The sequence below is a fragment of the Mchenga conophoros genome, linkage group LG2 (assembly GCF_057382185.1).
Source record: "Mchenga conophoros isolate Kocher_MC1m ecotype Shallow Benthic linkage group LG2, M_conophoros_male_GT1.1, whole genome shotgun sequence".
NCBI lineage: Eukaryota > Metazoa > Chordata > Actinopteri > Cichliformes > Cichlidae > Mchenga > Mchenga conophoros.
This window is the reverse complement of record NC_140527.1, coordinates 9,619,879-9,637,274: the sequence shown is the minus strand read 5'-3', so window position 1 is coordinate 9,637,274 and position 17,396 is coordinate 9,619,879. Positions and strand designations below refer to the sequence as shown.

Sequence of the window (17,396 nt, the reverse complement as noted above, 5' to 3'; positions counted from 1 at the left end):
GCAGACCCCCCATTCATCTCACCTGAGACGCCTTTGTTCTCTGGCCCTGGAGGCCGCAAACGCCGACGCAGAGGGAGAAGATCTGGCGTTCTGGTTCGACTGAGACGGCGCACTTACAGACCACCGTTACCCAGTTTATTACTGGCTAATATGCAGTCTCTGGAGAACAAGCTGTGCGAGCTTCGGGCACGGATCTCATTCCAGCGAGAGATGCGGGACTGCTGCGTGATCTGCCTCACAGAAACCTGGCTATCGGACAAAGTACCGGACTCCGCAATACAACTGCCGGGGTTCTCTGTGCACCGCGCGGACAGGTCACAGGATCTTACTGGGAAAAGCAGAGGCGGTGGTGTGTGTTTCATGATCAACAACAGCTGGTGTGATTATGCGAACGTGCACCCGGTCAAATCCTTCTGCTCACCGGACCTGGAGTACCTGATGATTAAGTGCCGGCCATTCTGGCTACCGAGGGAATTTACAGCAGTGATTATTACGGCTGTTTACATTCCCCCACAAGCCGACACTGACCGTGCACTCAGGGAACTGTACAGCGCGATCAGCAGCGAGGAAACCGCACACCCAGAGGCAGCGTTTATCACAGCCGGAGACTTTAATAAGGGAAACCTGAAGAAAGTCTCACCAAAACTCCATCAACACATCCTTTTCAACACACGTGGAAACCGGCAACTCGACCACTGTTACACCTCTTTCCAGGATGCGTACAAAGCCCTCCCCCGCGCCCCATTCGGCCAATCAGATCACTGCTCCATCCTGCTCCTGCCCGCCTACAGGCAGAAGCTGAAACAGGAAGCTCCAACCCGGAGGGCGGTGCACTGTTGGACGGACCAATCGGAGTCTGCGCTGCGGGACTGTTTTGATCACGCGGACTGGGAAATGTTTCACGTGGCCGCCAGAGACATTGATGAATACACAGACTCAGTCTGTGGATTTATCAGGAAATGCGTGGAAGATGTCGTCCCATCCAGAACAGTCAAATCCTTCCCAAATCAAAAACCCTGGATTAACGGAGATGTTCGCGCGGCACTGGCGGCACGGAACACCGCCTTTGCCTCCGCGAACACATCGGACTACAAACACGCACATTACCAACTCCGGAAGACGATCAAAGCAGCCAAGCGTGAGTACAGGGACAGGGTGGAGCAACAGTTTGACAACCCTCGGAGTATGTGGCAGGGACTAAACACGATCACAGACTTTAGAGGGAAAACCAGCACACCGCAGACCACGGCCTCTCTGTGTGAGGATCTAAACGTATTCTACGCTAGATTCGACACAGCGAACACCATGAGACCGGACAGTGTGCGCACCGCGGATGACGTCAGTGCGCACACTGTGTCTGAGGAGGATGTGCGGAAGTGCTTCAGGAAGGTGAACGCACGCAAAGCTACTGGTCCGGACGGGATTCCCGGCCGCGTCCTCAGGTCATGCGCGGCTCAGCTGGCTGGAGTGTTCACGCACATCTTCAACCTTTCCCTCTCTCTGTCTGTAGTCCCAGCCTGCTTCAAAATGGCCACCATCGTCCCTGTACCCAAATCCTCCACCATCTCCTCATTGAACGACTGGCGACCTGTAGCCCTGACCCCCATCGTAAGCAAATGCTTCGAGAAGCTGGTCAGGGACTTCATCTGCTCTGCACTACCCGACTCACTGGACCCTCTACAGTTTGCATACCGCCACAACAGGTCCACTGATGATGCCATAGCCCTGACACTACACACTGCCCTGTCACACCTGGAGAAGAGAGACACGTATGTGAGGATGCTGTTTGTAGATTACAGCTCAGCATTCAATACCATCGTTCCCTCGAAGCTGGACAGGAAACTGCAGGATCTAGGACTGAGCAGCTCCCTCTGCAGCTGGATCCTTAGCTTCCTGTCTGACAGACGCCAGGTGGTCAGACTGGGCAGCATCACCTCATCCCCCATCACACTGAACACTGGTGCTCCACAGGGGTGTGTACTGAGCCCTCTCCTGTACTCACTCTACACCTACGACTGCACAGCCACTAACAGCTCCAACATCATTGTGAAGTTTGCAGACGACACTACAGTGGTGGGTCTTATCACCAACGGTGATGAGACGGCTTACAGGGAGGAGGTCAGCGCCCTGACCCACTGGTGTCAAGACAACCATCTCACCCTCAACGTCGCAAAGACAAAGGAGTTGATAGTGGACTTCCGGAGGTGCAGAGAAGTACACACCCCCATCACCATCAACGGCGCTGCTGTGGAGAGAGTGAGCAGCTTCCGGTTCCTTGGCGTACACCTGGCTGAGGATCTTACGTGGTCAGTACACACAAACAAAACAGTGAAGAAGGCCCAGCAGCGCCTCTTCTTTCTCAGGAGACTGAAAAGATTCGGCATGAGCCCCCGCATCCTCAGGACCTTCTATCACTGTGCCATTGAGAGCATCCTCACTGGATGCATCACCACCTGGTATGGCAACAGCACCGCCTACAACTGCAAAGCTCTCCAGCGAGTAGTGCGGTGCTCTGAACGGATAATTGGAGGTGAGCTTCCCTCCCTCCAAGACATCTACAGGAAGCGGTGCCTGAGGAAAGCGGGGAGGATCATCAAGGACTCCAGTCACCCCAGCCATAAACTGTTCAGACTGCTTCCATCAGGAAGGAGGTTCTGCAGCATCCGGTCCCGTACCAGCAGACTGAGAGACAGCTTTTTCCATCAGGCCATCAGACTGCTGAACACTTCATAGACACCTCAGCTTCACTACTGGAACTTTAACATTATGCACTCCACACTGTATATAAATGCCACTTGTTTTGCACATATTCAACTCTGTATATTTTATATATTTTATTATTATTATTATTTTATTTTATTTTTTTACTATTTAATTTGTAAAAATGTGTATACACACACACACACACACACACACACACACACACGTAGGAAAATATTTAGTATACACATCCAGAAATGCATACACTATTATATATTGTACATATATTTATTAGTTTCAGGTTGGCCATTCTTGTATTTTGCTCGTTTGTGTTGTTGTGTTTGCACATCTCTGTTGCTTGTGGGGCTCGCACACAAGAATTTCACTCGCATGTGCTGTGCCAGTGTGCCTGCACATGTGATGTGACAATAAAAAGTGATTTGATTTGATTTGATTTGATTTGATATGGTCTACTACCCGGGCAGTGGGAAAGTACAGAAGCATAGACTGGTGAAGTTTGAGACTAAAACAAGAGTAGAGAGACAAACACAGACTGACAAGGTGCCAGATGATGAGGGTGACTTTGAGACACCAAACAGGTTCACCAAGACCAGAGAACAGACTGATGTGAGTACAGAACACACAGATACTCAGGAACAGATCCCAGTAAGCATGTCTGAGATGAGCAGCCAGTCACAGGAGAATGAACTCGACTGCGAGGCTGCAAGGTATCCTTCCAGAGTGAGAAAGAGGCCTGGGTATTTAAGTGAATATGTTACTGATAAGGAGGATTGTGATCAAGTACTTACAAACATGGATTATTGTTACAGAGCAATGTGTAACATTCCCCAAACATTCAAGGAAGCAATAACTTCATCTAACTCAGAGAAATGGGTCAGTGCAATGGATGAAGAGATGCAATCACTAAGAGAAAATGACACATTTACCTTAACCACTTTGCCTGAGGGTAAGAAGACAGTGGGGGGTAGATGGGTGTACGCAGTCAAAAACAATGTTGATGGATCTGAGAAGTACAAGGCACGTTATGTTGCTAAAGGATATAGTCAGAGGATAGGTGTGGATTATGAAGAAACATTTTCCCCTACTGCTAACCTGACTAGTATCAGAATGTTGATGCAAAAGGCAGCACAAGAAAACATGCTTTTACACCAGATGCATGTTAAAGCTGCCTATCTTCATGCACCAATAGATTGTGAGGTATTCATGGAACAACCTGAGGGTTATGAGGTAAAATCCGACACAAATGAAAAACTGGTGTGCAAGTAGAAAAAGTCGCTATATGGGCTAAAACAATCAGGCCGGAATTGGAACAAGTTGTTGCATGAATATCTGAGTGAGAACAACTTTGTGCAAAACCCCGCTGACCATTGTGTTTACACAAAAATGACAGAAAATAAGAAGGTGATTCTGATTGTATGGGTAGATGACCTGATCATTGCTGCTAGTGATGAAAGTGAACTAACTGTTGTGAAGAAAATGCTTGCAGCAAAATTCAAAATGAAGGATTTGGGTAAACTGAGACATTTCATTGGTATAGATTTTGACCAGAGTGATAACTGTGTAAAAATGTCACAAAAACAATATGTGGAAAAAATACTTGAAAGATTCAACATGCAGGATTGTAAAGAAAGACAGACACCTTGTGAGCAAAAACTGAACTATGCTGATGATGCAGAAAAGATGAGTGATGTCAAAAGGTACAGAGAGGCAGTTGGTAGTCTGATCTATTTGGCTACATGCACAAGACCGGACTTGAGTTTTATAGTCAGTAAACTTTCACAGTACTTTACTGAGCCAACTGTAGACAAATGGACTACAGTAAAACATGTACTGAGTAGGGCTGGGCCATATTATACCGTTCACGGTAATACCAGTATAATGTTAGGCAACAATAGGAAAATGAAATATCGCGATAGAATATGAGTAAAACGCGCATGCGCAGTGCCTTTGTTTTCATACGCACATGGCCGATTGTTGAGTGAAACAGATGAACCAGAATTGGTTTGTAAAAATGGTGCAACTTCAGTGATGTGGAACTGGTTTGGTGTTTGTCCGTCAGATACACGACAAAGCACATTTTTTTGCAGAACATGCAAGCGGCCGTCGTTATTGTCGTATTTGTCGGACTAAGATGCTCTTAAATCTGGGAGTAATCTGGGTCCTAAACTCCTTAATTCTTCAGTTCAAATGAACACTGCAGCATCACTGAGCGTTAAAAACTGTCTAAATTCTTTCATCTTTAATAAAACGATCAGCATTGCTGCTTTACCAGGTGTAACTATGAAGTTTAACTTCCAGGCATCCATTAAAACAAAATTTATTACATTTAACAGAGTTAGAAGTTAGCGGGAAGCTAGCGGAAGTTAGCTCGCTAGTTACCTAAGCATGATATTGCATGTTCTGACTGAGAGATTTCTGAAAAAAATCAAACGTACAGCTCTGCTATCACTTCCAACATAAATGAAGACAGGAAACTAAACAGCAGTGACGTTTGTAGGGTTACTGAAGTTGGGCTAGCTGGTATATAATGATGTGCTACGTAATCGCTAGCGACACAGCTATGTTAGCATAACATAAACAGGGAAGCTGGAGGACGAACACTAACACTTTTCCACTTATAAAAGTTAACGTTAAGGTTCCTCATGGTTAGAGACAAATGCAATCGCATGGCAGGATGCTGTAAACGGACCAAACTTCAGTCAGGAGAACAACTGAGATAATCCATCCACAATACGAGGTTAGTCATTAATATACTGCAACAACATGGGAATAGAGCAGCTGCCAGATAATTCAACATTAATGAATCAATGGTACAGAAGTGGAGGAAGCAAGAAGAATGAGTTTAATAAAGTTTGATTTATCTGACTGCTTTGTTTCGCTTGATGTGCGTTATAATCCCGTGCACCTTATGGTCCGAAAAATACGTATTGCATACTGCAGTTTAATTTTGCAAAGCACCTCTTTTTAACTTCAGTGGATATTATATATGGTTATGCTCAGGATATGTCAGCCCATTTCTACTGGAAATGCCTTTTGGTTAAACTTTCAGCAAGGAATTTGTATTTGCACTGTTACATTTTTATAAAGCTTTAATGTACATAAAAACCAGCTTCTTATTTAAGTGAAAATAAATGGAAGGTTTTCTTTTTGCGCTAGTAATGTTGTGGAGTTGTATTTTGTCTCGCATCAATTATATCGTCAGTTATATCGTTATCGCAAATTTTCAAATATATATCGTGATAAATATTTTTGGCCATATCGCCCTGCTCTAGTACTGAGGTATCTGAAAGGGACAACCGAGAAAGAACTGTGTTACAGGAAATGTGACAACAAAGAACTGAGGTTGTGGGCATACAGCGATGCTGATTGGGCAGCTGATGTAACAGACAGACGGAGTACAACTGGTTATTGCATAAGCTTGTCTGTAGATGGTCCTTTAATCTCATGGAAAACCAAAAGACAACCTACTGTTGCATTATCTACCTGTGAAGCGGAGTACATGGCTTTAGCTGCGACCCTACAAGAAGTTTTGTACCTAATGCAACTGTTACAAGGTATTGATGGACAAAAATATGCACCGCCAAAAGTTCATGAAGATAATCAGGGTGCAATTGCGTTGGCGAAGAATCCTGTGACGAGACAGAGATGTAAACATGTTGACATAAAGTACAACTTTGTGAGATCAACTGTGAGTGCAGGAAAAATAACTCTGGATTATTGTTCAACAGAAGAGATGGTTGCAGATGTAATGACAAAGCCTGCAACAAAAGTTAAGCTGTTCAAGTTTGAGAAGTTTATGTTTGGGCATTAACATGGTATACGAACATGTATACAGTACTGAGGAAGAAACCTTTTGTTTGTTGTTTTTTTTGTTTACTTAAGAGCATCATAATATGAGAGCAAGTGGGGGTGTTGAAATAAGAAGAGAAAATGCTCTCAATTATGGAGACAGTCAAATGGTTTATTTATGTTTGATGTGTGCTTTACATTTGTGTGGCTGTTAATAAAGTTAGCGCGCTCTAGGGGGCGTATGCGTTCATCAAAAAATGGCCGAAGGCTGATGTGTGATTATTCCTCCCAAAATGTCGTTGATGAAGTTAGCTATGCACGTTAGATTTTACTGCGCATTTTCATACCTCTGCCAACAGAGTGCTTTATCCGCACCTGAGCACAGGTGGCTCCTCCTCCTTCCTGTTGGGAATGCTGGCGAGCACTCAGTAATCCTGTTCTGTTTCCAGCTGTGTGAGAAGAGTCGGACAGCTCCTAATCCTGCCTCCAGGCAGGTCCAGCTGGACCTTCACCGAACCCTGACGACCAATCAGCACTTCTCCTCGCCGTCCAGCCCCGCCCTCCAGCCCTGCCCTCCAGCAGCTCCGCCGCATCCTTCTGGCCTTCTCCGGGCATAACCCTGCCATTGGCTACTGCCAGGTACTCAACAGGTCAGAACAAAAGTATAAATATTATATCTGAGTTCTTATGTGGACCCGCCTTCCAGGCAGAACCTCACCTTCCATCAATGTCCACAGGTTAGCGGCCCTCGCTCTGCTGGTCCTCCAAAGTGACGAAGACGCCTTCTGGTGTCTGGTGGCAGTGGTGGAAGCCATCATGCCTCAGGACTACTACACCAAGAATCTGGTGGCCTCTCAGGTCAGCAGACACACTCACCTGCTTGCCTGCTGTGATCTGTTTTAGTGATCAGTGAGGCTGATCTCTGTGAGTCTTTGTGCTCAGGCGGACCAGCACGTGCTGAAGGACTTCATGGCGGAGAAGCTTCCTCGCCTGGCATCTCACTTTGAGGATCACAACATTGACGTCTCTCTGGTCACCTTCAACTGGTTCCTGGTGGTTTTTGTGGAGAGTCTGCCCAGCGACATCCTGATGCCTCTGTGGGACGCCTTCCTGTATGAGGGTACCAAGGTACCATACACCCGAACACACCATGACAGAAATGCAGACAACACTTGAATGCACCACAGTAGTGTCCATGGAAACAAAAATGATTTTGTTTTCACCTTTAGATGTCTTTATTTACATTTTAGGAGTAATAAGACATTGTTTACTAAGCATGGGGAACTGTCATGTGACATGAAATAGGAGTGGGAAAGCAGATCATTCTAGTAACGACCTCACAGTCTACCACAAGCAGCGTAAATCCAGACGATGAGCGGGACAATGGCTTTGGGCTTGTTTCTGCAATGTGACAAATGCAGCACAGCTTTTACATCGTTTGTCTCAGGAAATAAAATCACAGTTCAGACACAGAAATATATACCACACAGGGATAAATGCTGACAACAGCTTCAGCCACGTAGATCCAACCCAAAAGTTTAATTTAAACTTAAAGCTCAACTACCAAGTAAGTTAATATTATCTGGCAACTGAGGAACCAAGTGGCTTATTGGAAATCGATCAGAGCTGTAATGAGTAAAGGGCCCAACTGCACCACAACTGAAAGAGTAATTTTATGACTCACCTCCTCAAAGTTTCCAATTAATTGTGTGGCGTGAGTGTCCTGTTATGAAATGCGTGTCTGTGCTGCAGGTGATCTTCAGATACACTCTGGCTCTGTTCAAATACAAAGAGGACGACATCCTGAAGATTCACGACAGCGTGGAGATCTACCAGTACCTACGCTTCTTCACAAAGACCGTCTCCAATGCCAGGTACGCACTCGCCTCCACCCGCCTTAATCTACGAGCTGTTACACTCTCAGAAGTGTAGCGGATGTAGCTGTTGAATCTTTGAGCTTCAAACCCTTTTTACTGAAATTTTGTGAGAAGTTTAAATTTCCCTGATCACAGTAACAACGATTTAAAGATTTTTAAGTATCTGCAGCTCTCGGATACATGTGGTCCAGTCAGTCCAGTATTTCCTGCTCAAACTGCAGTACCTGAAGTATCAAGCAGCATAAAACAGAAACACTCAAGCTGATCAGTTTCCAGTTCCTCTGTGTTGGTGATCGAGTCCTTTCCACCTGCGTGTGTCCATGCAGGAAGCTGACCAGCATCGCCTTCAACGACATGAACCCACTCCCCAGCCGGCTGCTGAGGAACCGGCGAGTGCTCCACCTGGAGCGCCTGCAGGCGGAGCTGCGTGAGCTGGAGGAGCAGCACAAGGAGTTCATCACCGAGAGCGTCGTACGGAAAGACAAAGAGCTCGACGTCATGGTGAGCGAGGACGACGAGGACCTCTGATCACACGGGACGCTTCAGCTGCTCACTTCGAGACGACGATGAGTTTTCCATGAGTTCAAGAGAATTTTACTAAACCGGCTGTTAACTGGTTTCCTTCACACCAAACACAGGATTGTGTCAGGTTCACCATCTCTACTAACACTACAAGGAAACAGACGCATACAGATTTAACTGCATCACATCTCTGAAACAAGCTTGCAGTAAACAAATGTGTACTGTGTTCACGTGTGTAATAAGTCAGGCTGCAGAAATGTGCAGATGTATTTCAGTGAATTCATTTGGATTAATATGTGATAGCTTATTTATTTCATTGCATCTTTTGCTTTATACCTAAAAATGCGTGACATTTCTAAATGTAGTCACATCCCTATGAAACATGGTTGATTATCAGCTGTAGTCACAGCTGGTGATAAAGTAATTAAAATGTCCAGCTATTCAAAAATAGGGCATTCTGCACAATGAGTACTTTTTGGTACTTGAAGTATATTTTGATGCTGATGCTTCAGGGCATTGTGCTGCATTGTCGAAGCTCTCTGGGCTTCCGGTTAGAACGACCTCACAGTGTTTTATTTTGATCTGGTGTAAAGTGCATTGTGCAGAAATGACAGCATGATAGTCACATGATAAAACTGACTTTTCTTTTTTTTTTTTTTTTTTACTGGGTGTGCATCTTGTTCAAATGTCTTTTTCAGCATTTGTACATAAATATTCTGTATATAAATATTTGATTTTCATTTATTTTACAGAGTCCTTTATTTTGTTTCACAAATATGACATTCATGTCAAATGACATCTGCAGACTTTATAATGACCAGCAGGGGGCAGTGTATTGCAGTCTATGAGAACATTTACTGAGACCTGTTTCATGCACTAGTTTCATGTCTCATTGAATCCAACATGATGTTGATTTTGTAAATTAAGGTCACATGTTCATCACATCTAATTTCAAAACACTGATCAATTTAAAAAAAAAGAATTCCATACCAATTGCAGGAATAAAATAGGAATAAATAACAAACGAGAAATACATACAAAACAAGAGAAAGGCACACATGAGAGAACAGGTCACATGACAGCACAGCATTATCTACCCACAATTTGAACTAAATAACAGATAGCACAGGCAATGAAAACAAACGGAAATCAGAATAAATTTAAAAACTTTTATTGATGTTAACTTGAAGTGCTGAATTAGCCCTGTTGTCAGTTCAAATCACTTCAATCTATAGCGCACTTTAAGGTCTTTAGACCTTAAAAAGTAATACACTGCAAGGTAAGCTTCCAGCATCTTACTTTAAGGTCAACTGTGAAACTTTGTGGAAAGCCTGAGACAAGTTGATGAGTCAGTGAAGCGCACTTCCTTCTGATGACGGCTATACTGAGGTGAGTTTTTAAGCATATCCTGAACTTTATTCATTATTAGACTTCTGACACCTGGCAAATAAACTCTCACGCGATATGAGAACATAACAGCAAAAAGCCAGTAGCTGGTACATGAATGGATAAAAATTGGATCCCTCTTAGATTGAATTGGTTGCCCTCTTATATTACGTTGTTTTGAACCTAACCGCATCCACTGAATTAATGCAGTTTTCAGGACAGTAAAAACAGAGAACTCTGATATACACAATTTCTGATTGCTGATAGTGTTTCTTAATGCAAAATGGGCTTCCATTTAAAATGCAATTGCTTTATGTTCGATCTTTAGTGAAGAAGGGTCATTTTTGATTCTGTGGACAAGGGATGCAAATGGAATGTGAAGGCAACAGGTAGTAGGGTGAATTAGGGTTTCGTGTGGTCTTCAGTGCATGAATTTTATTGCCACTTTATTTCAACTTTTTATTAATGTACTCAAAAGAAAAACAAGAACCACAAAGGAGATTCTTGTGATTCTTGTTTGTGCTATCTGTTTGTGAAAGAAAGCACATTTTACCACATCATACTGTGTTTGCTGCCATTTATTTTACTCGTCCTGCCTGAGTGTCTGGGCTGCGTTTGTCTGTGCACCTTTGTTCTGGCCTTCTGCTGATGGGTTTCACATGCTGGGCTTTCCCTCTTGGTCCACACCCAGCAGCCTGCTGCTGACCACACACAGCCTACAAACTGATCCATCCATGCATCCATCCATGCATGCAGGATGGAGGCTGAACATCTGGTGTCCTGATGCAGCCGCAACAACCAGGTGCTGAATAAGTGTTATTTTTATTTACCACAAGAGGGAGATGCACTTAAATCTCTGAAGCACAATTGCTTAAGCTTAAAAATCTGGTGGATCTCATGAATAATACCCTCATATAAGTATTGGATCCTCAAGGCTATAGATGCAGGTTAGTGGCTCTGAGTTTTACTGGCCCAAGTACATTTTTATTGGCTTGTGAACAAAGCTGTAGTTTTTGTACACTCAAAAAAATCTGTTGTTGGATGAACACAATTTAATCATGGCACCCTTTTTGCACACAATTTAACCAAGTACAATAAACCCTTTTCGATCATGTCAAACCAACACATTTAGCATTTGGTGGTTTAATGTAATCAGATTACGTTGGATCAACATACTATACTTACATTGATTTGAAGTGATTTATTTAAGTATGTAGAGTGAAATTTGTTTTAATTCATTCTACACAATTTAAAAAGTTTAGGAAAACAGAATTAAATCTTGTTGTTTCAACAACTACTTTGTTAATCAAGGCAATGATTTCACTCATTTCAACCAAATTATTTCAATTAGATTTGTTTACATTTGTTACACATTTAGAAACCCACTACTTTACAAAAAAAGTCACAATCAGATTATGATAACATTATCTTTATTAACTGGATTTAGTGGACAATATAAAAGCTTACCATTTTTGTACACCTGCAAGCATATACTTCAAAAGGTAAAATGTTAGAATACTTATTTACATAGGTAATATGTTGGAACCAAAGCTTCCACAACTAAAAACAGATGCAAAATTTGCTCAATATATCGACTGCATTTTAAAAAATTAAACTAAAAGATAAAAATACATCTCCCACTTGGCAAGTTAAAACATGTGACAAAATCGAATTGTGTGAATTTGGAAAAATAAAATAAAATAATTAGAAATATTTTGGGGGCAATACAACAACAACAAAAAATTCCATAGGTGATGAAAATCTATATTTGTTTGGTGTATCTCATTGAAATAATTATTAGTTTGACCAATTTTTATATTTCTGTATTTATTTTTTTAATTTTGGTTGCAGTCCTCCACAGCTAGCAATATAGTTTTGCTGTGTTTTAAAACATGCTAGCAAGCAAAATGGAAACAATAATACAGTGAACTTAACAGGTGGCAGTGGTCTTAAACTTTACAGGACCTTGATACATAAACACAACATAGTACTTCTGTCAGTACTTCTGATCCATTTTGAGCCATCTATATAAAGGACAAACAAAAATCATCTGCAGTGCTGTATAAAAGGTGAATTGCCCAACAGAGAGAATCCAAAAACTTAAAAAAAAAATGTTTTAAATGAAAGAAAAAAAATATAAACAACTCAAATATTAACATTATATATTGGAAATCACCATTGCACCAATGAACCATTCAAGACCTATCAGTCATTTTCAAGTGCTCTCACCCCATAAGCTTGTTTTTCAGAAACTGTACCTTTGAAGACAGCTTTTGTCCATCAAAATTTAAAAGTATCTTCTGGAGGACTTCAAAGGTGCATTTAAGTTCTGGTGGGTAGCTCAGGTTCAAACGGTATATGAGTCCAAACAACAGAGCACATGCTTGTGCAATGTTACCCAAATCAGTGTTAGCCTCCACACCCTCAATCACGACACCAACGTCCTCTGGGTCATCTTCAGGTTCAGCACCCTCCTTCTGGATGACGTACACCCCCATCACAGTTTGCTCCATGCAGCTTTTTGCCTCGCTGTCCGTATCCTACATGAAAAAGTATAAGACAACAAAGTAAAATTTAAGAGATTGTTTAAACAACTGTTTCTATGCTGTTCATAAAATCCAAGTAGTCAAAGTAATAAACAGAAAATTACACCACTAAAGTAGTTGTTAGTAATTACTCCAATACATAAATTATAAAATACACCTCTCATGTCAAAAGAGGTGGCATAATTGACCTCTCACCGGCCCCTCCCCCGAAAGGGCCATTGTCCAATTACACATTATAGCAACCGTTACTGTGTCTGACAAACATTAACCTCAAGCAAGATGGAGAAGCGGTGTGCCCACCGATACGCCGAGAGATTGTGTCTGGAGGAGTTGTGTTCTTTCCATTCACAAAGTCAAAAACAACGTGAATGGATTAAACAGTGTGTATGGCCCCATTCCCAGGTAAATGTACCGAACATTATGAAGCATGTCTGCTCGCACATTCGGGTACCCATTGGTGCGCAGAGGAAACCATTTGTTTGTCGGACGTAGCAAGAGTAACTTAGGGGGACAGGACTCGAGAAAAGGCTAACTCAGCTGCTAAAATAAAACAGGTATAGAAGTGTTAGTACTAAACAGCTCAAAGTTCATAGACATTTCTATTTACAAATACTGATGACCATAACAATGAAAAAACAACAGGACTTGTTTTAATCCAAGTACAGATTCAAAAGCAATATAGTCTTGATGCATGTTAAATGCATTGTATGTTTGTGTATCAAGTTTAAGTAGGCATAAATTTCTTTCCTTCCAATACCAAATTCCAGAAATTCTTTATTGCAACGCTTAATACTGTTTGGTATTCAAGACATCCTTTCCCCAATACCAGGTGTCTTGTTGCTAATCTCAAAATTTTAATTTTAATGATTTGCATTTGAGGCAACGTCACAATTTGTATGAGAATGTTACAGACAACATGCTGTCACAATGGCTCACCAAGTACTCCTTTATTAACTTCTCATAGTCTTCGTTTAGGTGGATGCACAAAGACTTCAAGATGCATGCTCGTCTGGTATGGATGTTGTCATGCTGGAGAGGAGGAGGAGATAATATGAGCCAAAACCAGTCTGTTTTTCTTAAAGCTAGGGTAATCAGTTAACTTGCATAATTATTCTTTAGGTTAGAACCTGGCATGTACCACTTGTTAAGCAAACAAACAAAATTGACAACTTCATCTCCAAATAAAAGTTATTTTTGCTGCCTATGACAAAGTCTACTCAATCCTAATACAAACCTTGGAGATGGCAAGCATGAGACCTCTTATTTTCTTTCCACGTGTCCCTCCTTTGGTCAGAAAGATTTCCATTAAGCGTGGCGCGTATTGGTCAAGCTCGGCAAAGAAAGTAGATAGCAGAGGCTTTGTGGTGATTCGCAGAAACTCCTTCTCAATCTGCAATAGAGAACAAATACATTGATTAAAAACGCAACTGTATATTTCACTCACTTCACATCTAAGCTGACTAAAGCTGCTTTTAGAAGACCATGCAGACATCAGTGCTGTCTGTGTAGGACATGAATCAGTCTGTGTCAGATACTGAATTTGAAATTTCCACTAAAGTCACAAGTAAGAGGCAAGTGGAACCAAGATCTAGGCCATTTGCTTTTTGAAGTTTGCAAAGACTGCTAAATTGCACCAGTGGTAGTTCACTCTTTGCAACACAGTATGCTGTTCTAAACAGATTTTTCAGGTTTATTTTTAGTATATTATTTGCAATTGGTGTTTGTTCTGGGAAAGATATTGCAGACTGAGCAATAATCCATTTCTAATGGGGGCCTTTCTTAAAATGACTGGTCCCAGTAACAAAGGCGCTTGTCGACTCAGAAATCGAGGGAAAACCAACAACACACCCGGCAGAACATTATGTTATTTACACGGGTGCACATAAGTGGTCCGCATGTGCGCATTCGCTGTCAAAATAAAAGACGCGCAACAGATAAGAAGTTGCAACGCACGTTTGCATCCATATAAAAGGCACTGTTTTTGTCCGCTAGAGTGGGATTTTCACGGCACATTCTGCACCACATCTGTGTGTTCATCATTTGTTTGAAGCCAGCTCACCTCCTGCAATCACTTTTGCGAGACTACGCGCTTCTTTTGTGGTTCGGACTCCTTCTGACATTTCTTTGGAGGTGGAGGAAAACCAAAGTAATTGCTTAAAGGAGCTTCTTCGACATATTTAAGAGTTCTAAACAAATATGTCCTCCTCCAGAAAATCTTATGTATGCAAACACGCGTTGCAACTTCTTATCTTGTGCGCGTTTTTTATTTTGACAGCAAATACGCACTTGCGGACCACTTATGTGCAGCCCCGGTTATATAGCTCGTCATGTTGCAGCCACAGAAATTCTTTTGTCCATGAAACCATAAAGCTGCACTTTCTTTTTGCCTTATAGTCTGATTTGTCATAACTTTTCCGTTTTGTGGTAAGCTTTTCTTTGGCTGTCACTTCTTCACCCTGACCTGTCTTATTTGGCTAAGCAGAACTACAATTAATATCCTGCTGCTTTTACACACGCACTCACATAACACTCAGCGATTGTCTGCGCGATCAACCTCTCACATGTTTAAGCTGCGGGAGATTTCACTTGTCATGTTTGCATAGTAAGCTAACGATTGATAAGACGATGTCAGAGGAATTGGTGCACAAATTATCATCACTCACAGATCAGTGCTGTCGCTCTCTATACACAGGTCGCGCTATTGCAAAGTGAAAGCAAAAAACAAGCGCAAATTCAAACGCGATTTCAATATGTCACATATTGACAGTGGCTCACCGATGCCAATGACATAATTACCCAGCTACATTTCCGAAAGAATGCAGAAGCATTGACATATATTTTTCCTTCTTATGACAGCCCGACGGGCAGGGCAGAGATAGATTTTGGTAGCCCGACTGGAAAAATCGCTAGCCCTGGGACGTCGGGCTAGCCATTTTGCGAGCCCTGTACAGTGTTTCAATAATTGTACCTACTACTCTCCCTGATGGAACAACGCTTGCACTGCCACATACAAGTCACTGAAAGAAAAAAAGAAAAGCAGTTTTAAGGATAGTTTTATTGGCACCTTTTTTTCACTTTGATTAAATCATAAAACTATCATAAAAAATATATGATGGTAAAAGGCTTACCATGTATTAAAGAGGAGGCACAAACAATCAGAAAAAGGGGTCAGCTTTCTTTGTGGTGTTACTATGGTAAAGAAAACAGAAAAAATTATTTTATAAAAATTCCACAGTGGATTTTTTTTTACTTTGTTGCAAATGTATAAAAAAAATACAAATACATATAAATACCTCTTGCAATATAAAATTCACAGATAAATATCCAATCTGTTGCTAAATGTAATAGCAGTGTTTCACACTATGCAATAAAGATGCTGGTAGTTGCGGTAAAGGTCCCACAGGCAATTTTCATAACTATCCGCCATTGCCTTTTCCTCTGACCTCGTGTTTATGCTCTTTTTCCCATGCACTAGCATCAAGTCAATTCGAAGGATGCAGCCCCTGAATTTGGACACAGCTAATATTTAGCAAATCGCGCATGCTAGTTTAACTTGCATTACTGTGAGAGGCCGAATGCTTAAAATAAAAGGAGAGAGAAAGAAAGAAAGAAAGAAAAAATGCAAATGATAATAAAAAAAGTGAACAAAGACCATGTCTTGCAATAACCGTCATTTAAAACCAAAGTGAATGCTAACAGAGCTAGGTAGAAGTTCAATGAGACAACCATACTAGCTTTAGCTAACTTCATTTACTTTGAAAGTGAATTACAAACGTGTTAAATATTGAATTAAACATATCAATAACCGCTAAAAACACTATAAGACTAACTGCAAAAACGGGTAAAAAAAAAAAAAAGAAAAACAATGAAGTGGAAATGCTAATAATAGTATAAATATACCCAGAGCGGATTATAAATCAGGTATTAGACGGTACCGATTGGCACCGTCTAATACCAGATTTTCACTGTATTTGCTCCACTCCCGCTGTCTAATGACAACTTACACATTTGGAATTAAAAACATTGTTAAACAATTAATGGACAAAACAACTTCGTTTGACTAAGATATTTTGAGTTATTTATTACTTACCTGTATTGTGGAAGATTCCGCAGAGGGAAATGGCAGTCCACTGAACACATATAACTTCTCCGCGTTCCCGCCTCTTCACTTTTGGGAAGTTTGAGCATGCGCACTAGGCATCGGTTTTAGAGTTGTTGATTTAAAATAATTACATTTAATTGAACTGAAGAATGCAAATCTAGTTCATTAAACCTTTTGTTATTTTATGTTAAACCAACAACTGATAATGATTTAAAAACCTAAACTCAATATGTTCATGTTAAATAGACAAATGTCTATTGAATTAATCAAACAACTGCCTTAGTTGACTTTTTTGAGTGTATTTTTAAATATTAACACAATTTAATTGAGACATTATTTATATTATTTCACTTTCAATGTGAAAAATGCTGTAAAAACGTTGAAAATAATGGTCACCCCTGTTCGCTGCAATGTAAAATAGTACAACTGCTGTCAGCCTTCATTAAGTTGCAT

General features: G+C 41.4%; 2 protein-coding genes across 5 annotated transcripts; one reads left to right on the top strand and one right to left on the bottom strand.

Moving 5' to 3' along the window:
• Positions 1–7,197: 7,197 nt before the first annotated feature.
• Positions 7,198–8,915, top strand: LOC146581678 (TBC1 domain family member 2A-like). Its single transcript, XM_085247014.1, has 4 exons — positions 7,198–7,368; positions 7,453–7,638; positions 8,263–8,384; positions 8,714–8,915. The coding sequence occupies exons 1-4, from the start codon at positions 7,198–7,200 to the stop codon at positions 8,913–8,915; spliced, it is 681 nt and encodes a 226-aa protein (XP_085103140.1).
• A 2,793-nt stretch (positions 8,916–11,708) lies between these two features.
• On the bottom strand, positions 11,709–17,072 carry LOC146581677 (uncharacterized). Of its 4 annotated transcripts, none has more exons than XM_085285799.1 (6): positions 16,932–17,072; positions 15,970–16,030; positions 15,810–15,858; positions 14,076–14,231; positions 13,778–13,870; positions 11,709–12,835 (listed from the first exon to the last, which is right to left on the bottom strand). In XM_085285799.1, exons 4-6 carry the CDS (start codon positions 14,145–14,147, stop codon positions 12,521–12,523), a joined length of 480 nt encoding a protein of 159 aa, XP_085141925.1. In that variant the 5' UTR covers positions 14,148–14,231; positions 15,810–15,858; positions 15,970–16,030; positions 16,932–17,072; the 3' UTR covers positions 11,709–12,520. The 4 variants fall into 4 exon arrangements, with proteins under 4 accessions (XP_085141925.1, XP_085141936.1, XP_085141928.1 ...); XM_085285810.1 differs by having other exon boundaries at positions 15,814–15,858; XM_085285802.1 differs by having other exon boundaries at positions 15,970–17,072.
• Between the last annotated feature and the right edge of the window lie 324 nt (positions 17,073–17,396).

Coding starts and splice junctions, on each gene's coding strand:
- LOC146581677 (XM_085285795.1), bottom strand. CDS start 14,333: ATGTCTGCATGGTCTTCTAAAAGCAGCTTTAGTCAGCTTAGATGTGAA. Junction 13,871..14,075: donor TCATGCTTGCCATCTCCAAG/GTTTGTATTAGG, acceptor CCTCCTCTCCAG/CATGACAACATCCATACCAG. Junction 12,836..13,777: donor AGTTAATAAAGGAGTACTTG/GTGAGCCATTGT, acceptor TTTTTCATGTAG/GATACGGACAGCGAGGCAAA.
- LOC146581678 (XM_085247014.1), top strand. CDS start 7,198: ATGTGGACCCGCCTTCCAGGCAGAACCTCACCTTCCATCAATGTCCAC. Junction 7,369..7,452: donor AGAATCTGGTGGCCTCTCAG/GTCAGCAGACAC, acceptor CTTTGTGCTCAG/GCGGACCAGCACGTGCTGAA. Junction 7,639..8,262: donor TCCTGTATGAGGGTACCAAG/GTACCATACACC, acceptor TCTGTGCTGCAG/GTGATCTTCAGATACACTCT.